Raw genomic sequence first — 5,008 nt, forward strand, 5'->3', positions numbered from 1 at the left:
TGAATAACACATGAGCATGGTTGACACGGATAATCTAACCAGTGGTGAAACTAAATCTTAAGTTTTTTTTAATTTTGTAGTGTTTGAAAAAAATGATGAAGTATAGAATTTTAACGAAAGATACAAGGTGGGTCTTACTGGGTGCAATTCAGTTGCATATGGACAGTACAGTTTCCTATTAGTCTAGTTCTGGGTTCAGGGGCCCCCCCGTCCCCCCCCCCCACTAGAATGAGCTATTTGATCATCATTTGTGTGCACATTCCAGGTTGTGCTGACCTGTGCTAGAGCCTAACCACAGGGACCTTGCACGTCAGGTCTTATGTGCTTAGAATAAAAAGCAGCTGGAAGTTGCCCCTACAGGCTGAAGTTTTCACATACAGAAGAAAGACAGAGACTACCTGTCCAGTCTGGCTGAACACACAAATGTTTTTATGAAGGGTGTTTTATGACATACATATGAATATCCAACATATAAATTTGGTTAGAGTCAAAAATTAAAATGCTTCGGTATGGAAATTCATTTTTCACTCATTCTTCTCACACAGCAATGCAACCTGCATTGTGATCCAGTGACTAGGAGGTTTCTTTGTTGATAAATGCACTGATGTTACACAGTTTGCTGATAAACCAGTAGTTGCCAAAATTCTTGACCTCTCAGGTGTCTGATAAACTGGGCATTCAAAGGTATAGAGGTCTGAATCTGTCTGGTTAGAAGCATTTGGTGTTTCACTAGAAATCTTAAAAAAAAATCCAATAGTTAAATTGCATAGTTCAAGCAAATCAGTAGCTCACATTTTCTATATGCTAGGTTTGGGGGATTTGTCATGAATTAAATACCTTTAAGGTTAGATGGTTAATGTAACTGCGTATGGAAATTATGCCTGGAGAATTTAAAGAGCAATTAATGGCATATTCTTGAGAAATAACACTGCATCTTAGTATAGCATTTATTTTAGATGTTAGCAATGTTTTGGGTTGTTGCAAATGTTTGTTGTCTGAAGTATATCATCAAATCTCTCGTGAAATCGGAGGGAATGGTGATAGAACGAATGGTTTGCATTACTGAGGGAAAGCTCAGACATTTAGGACTTCATGACAGATAGTTGGGTGTTTACCTTTGTTGGCAAAAAGTATATGACGGGAAAATCACAACACATCTCAAGAGGCAGCGAGTCTTCTAGTATTTTTTGTTCGCGATTCCACCTTGCCCCCTCAATGAATAAACCGAAAATGTAAACTCCAGTGTGTAAGGGGTCCAAGCCCTAAGATGGAAGAGAGGTGGTGTCAGTGGTCCCCCAGGAAAATTGGGAAGCCCAGCCAGAGGCTCCACCCAGAGATGAGCCCAGCCAGAGGCTGAGCAGATACGAACCTGCCCATCTGGAGGGGCTCTTCCCTGTGTGGGGCCTTCCCTGCCCAAGGCACGTTGTCCCAAGTTCTAAGGTGAATACTTGATTCTTTTCTTACTCTGAGCACTCAGAAAAGTTTTTAGGCTTTGGTCTATTTATATAATGATGAGCTTGAATTGACAAATATTATCAAACATAATAAAAACCCAAATTTCTACAATTAGAATCCTGCAGCTGAGCTTTTTAGGAGAGAGCCAGAACAGTTACAAAATGGTTAAAAAAGAGTCTACTGTGCTCAAATTTGTCACTTATCTCATGGTAGCTATGGTTACTCATTTAGGCTACGGAAATTTAAAAAAGGCTGGGAAGGGTTCCCTATGTCTTTGAATGATACGGGTCAAATAAATGATTAAATTTAAATGACAAAAGGTTAAATAAAATGAGTTTCTGATGAGTACTGTGAAATGGAAAATTTAGTTGCCAGCATCTCCAATTCCGGTGAGTCCAAGTGTGAAGCCTGTGAAGCCATGCGCTTCACAGGTGTGCACAGGGCCGCACAGCCTGGACGCAGCTGAGCACCAGCTGCCCGGGAGGGCTCTGCCTTCTCCTCGACCCGGCAGGTCGCTGAGGACAAGGGACGGGCACAGCTGTCCCGCGTGCTCCCTCAAGGCAGCTGGGCGGCTCCTTGACACAGGAGCCGCAGTGTGGAGCAGCCATGCTGTGCTTGGCGACGCTTCTGTGCGGGCTGTGACGGTACCTGGAGGTGCAAACTGCACTCACGTCAAGCACCTCCTATGTTGGCTTATTCTATAAAAGACTTAAACGGGGAATTGCTTTGTATAATACAATGACTTTTACGTTTCTTCCCCTTAACTTATGTAAATGCAAGGTTTCATATACTGTATTTGTTCTAGTGGAGTCCTTGCATAAAAATCATGGAAGATGTTAATCTAATGAATTTGACAATCTGACTTCCATTTATACTTGTATGATTTGGCAATGGCATACGTGGCTTTTTCCTCTAAAAAGGCCAAATTGCAGGTACTTTGTAAACAGCCCATTTTGGGGTGATAAAAAGCCACCAGAATAAATGGAAGTAATCTTACTTCACCTAAGCGGAAGCTGGTTCTCGGTATAAAGCAGAAATAACTGAGCACATCTGATTACATGGCTAGAGACAAAGAGTGAAGTCGGAGGGGAGCTTGCGACCCTCTCTCCCTCGGTAAGGAAAGGCCCAGCGGATGCCTGCCTCTCTGCAGCCTTTTCACATCCAGCAGGTTGTGCAGGAAGAGGTTAGGATATGGGCTAGGCTTGGGTTCAGAGTTTGTGACGTGAGCTCTTTGAATCTTCCTTCCCTGACCTATAGAGTGAGGATAGTTTGTGAGGCTTGAATAACGCAGGCAAAGAGCCTGGCAGAGTACGTGGCACACAGAGAATGCCCGCACACGCTGGCAGTGAGCATCCGCGCCGTCGTCACCAGGTCAGCTGTCATCTTCTGGGCAGCAGGAGCCATATTTTGTTCACGTCTATACTTCCAACAGCCAGCACAGTTTTGCATACATATTTTCAAGTGAATAAATTGATAAAGAATTGGATAAAAAGTCTATAACACATGTGAACTTTAAATTTCTTCCGCTTGCCAAGTGGTCATCTAATTTCTCCCAAAACTCCAGTCACAGCGCACTGCCTGTCTACAAAAGGACACTCCACCATCATCGCCATTTTAGACCAGCTAAAAGCCTCTATTTTAAATGAGTCTTTCCTGTGGAGCCCCCACTCCTTGGAGTTCTACTTCTAGTGAATTAGGGTCTAGTTCTTCATGGACCACCCCTTTAAACACTTCTTTTTCTCCTCAGAGTCTTGTCTCCTCTAGGATGGATTCTCCCAGGTCCATCCTTCTTCCGATACGGTTTCTAACAGTCAGTCCCCTTCTGTGTGTTCTCTGAGTCATCTCCAAGGGCAGTGTGCTGAGTGCTGAGAAGAGGAAGGCCAGGACTGCACCAAGAGGCCAAACAGCCGCCTCCACCCACCCCAAATTTCAGAATGCAGTCATGAAAGCACTGGAAAATAAGAAGTATCCCCACTGCGCCAGAAACTGTGAGAGCCCTAAAGACAGAAGGCACACGGGATTAGGTTAAGGAAAACACAGTCAATAATACGCATAGTAAAAACTAAATAAAATAACGACATCATGCCCCCACTCAAAAAACCTCCAAATTCTACAGCCTAATCTCAAATAAAATATTGATGCAAAAGTCTTGAATAAAGTATTAGAATTCAGACAATTCAATCTCAGGAAATCTTTTAATATAATCATATTGATAAAAGTGAAAAATCAAGTGATTATCTCTATAGACGCTGAAAAGATCTTTCATCACATTTATTTTCCGTTCTTCATAGAAAGTTCTTAATATAGGAATCATACTTTATAAAAAAATAAAATCCAGATAGTTCTATCTATGTAATCCACCATGTTAATAAGATAAAAAATAAAAGCCGATTATTTCAATGGATGCAGAAAATCATTTAATAAATTCAATACCTATTCATAATTTAAAAAACTTCAACAAATTTGAAATAGAAGGAAACTTTCTTAATCTACCAAAAACCTATAAATGACATAATACTTAAACATGAAATATTAAATGCTGTTCCTTGAGTTTTAGGAAAAAGACGAGAATGTTCATTATTAACTTTTCTATTGAACATTGGGCTAGAAAGAAATTGAAGAACTATATAGATGTTTACATTAAATTTAAGCTAGAGAAATAAAAAAGACCCAAATACTTATGATTGAAAGTTGCAATATTGTTAAGACATCAATTCTCCAAAAATTAAGACAACTTTAAAGAAGAGCAAAGTTGGAGGACTTTATGCTACCAGATATTAAGACTTACGATGAAGCCACAGTAACTACAATAGTACGGTGCTGCCACAAAGACAGACAAGTCATCCGTGGAACAAAATAGAGACTCCAGAAATAGGCCCAGGCATATGCAATTACCGACACAACTATCTAGGACAAAGTTGAAGTAGGGGAGGGATGGCCATTTCAACGAAAAGAAATGGTGCACAGTCTGTTGGGTATCCATACGGAACAAAAAGAGCTTTGACCCCCACCTCATACCATACACAAACTCAATTTGATGTAGATCATAGAATATAAAAGGTAAAGCAATATAGTTTCCAGAAGATAACAGAGAACAAAGAGAATATTTCATGACCTTGGAGTAGGCAAAGATTTGTTAAATAGAACATAAAAAAGCACTATCCCTAAAGAAAAGATGAATATACTAGAATTTGTTATAACAAAGAATTTTTGTTTATCCAAAGACACCATTAGAAAGTGAATTGGAATGTCACATATTGGGAGAAGATGCCTTCAATACATATATCTGATAAAGGACTTATATCCAGAATATGTAAAGAATTTCTATAAATCAGTAAGACAAAGACAGCCCAATTAAAAGATGGGCAAAAGTCTCAGAAACTTCTTAAAAGAGGAAATCCAAATGTCAACAAGCATTTTTTTTTTTTTAATTATTCCAGGGTTTTGTGAGGGTACAAACATTATAGTTACATTTTATGTCTTTGCCTCACCCAAGTGCGGGTTAAAGGCATGCCCTTCCCTCCCTTTAGTGCTCCCCGTGTCCTTTAGTTGT

General features: G+C 40.1%; 1 protein-coding gene across 1 annotated transcript in view; it reads right to left on the reverse strand.

Annotated features, from left to right (window-relative positions):
• Positions 1-524: 524 nt before the first annotated feature.
• Positions 525-5,008, reverse strand: part of DNAH14 (dynein, axonemal, heavy chain 14) — a 324,896-nt gene continuing 320,412 nt past the window's right edge. The window contains 2 exon segments of the mRNA XM_012644036.1: positions 525-737; positions 1,116-1,262. Coding sequence (XP_012499490.1) covers positions 525-737; positions 1,116-1,262 — 360 coding nt within the window.

This window comes from Propithecus coquereli, unplaced genomic scaffold (genome assembly GCF_000956105.1).
Source record: "Propithecus coquereli isolate 6110/MARCELLA unplaced genomic scaffold, Pcoq_1.0 Scaffold205, whole genome shotgun sequence".
In the NCBI taxonomy this organism is placed as follows: domain Eukaryota; kingdom Metazoa; phylum Chordata; class Mammalia; order Primates; family Indriidae; genus Propithecus; species Propithecus coquereli.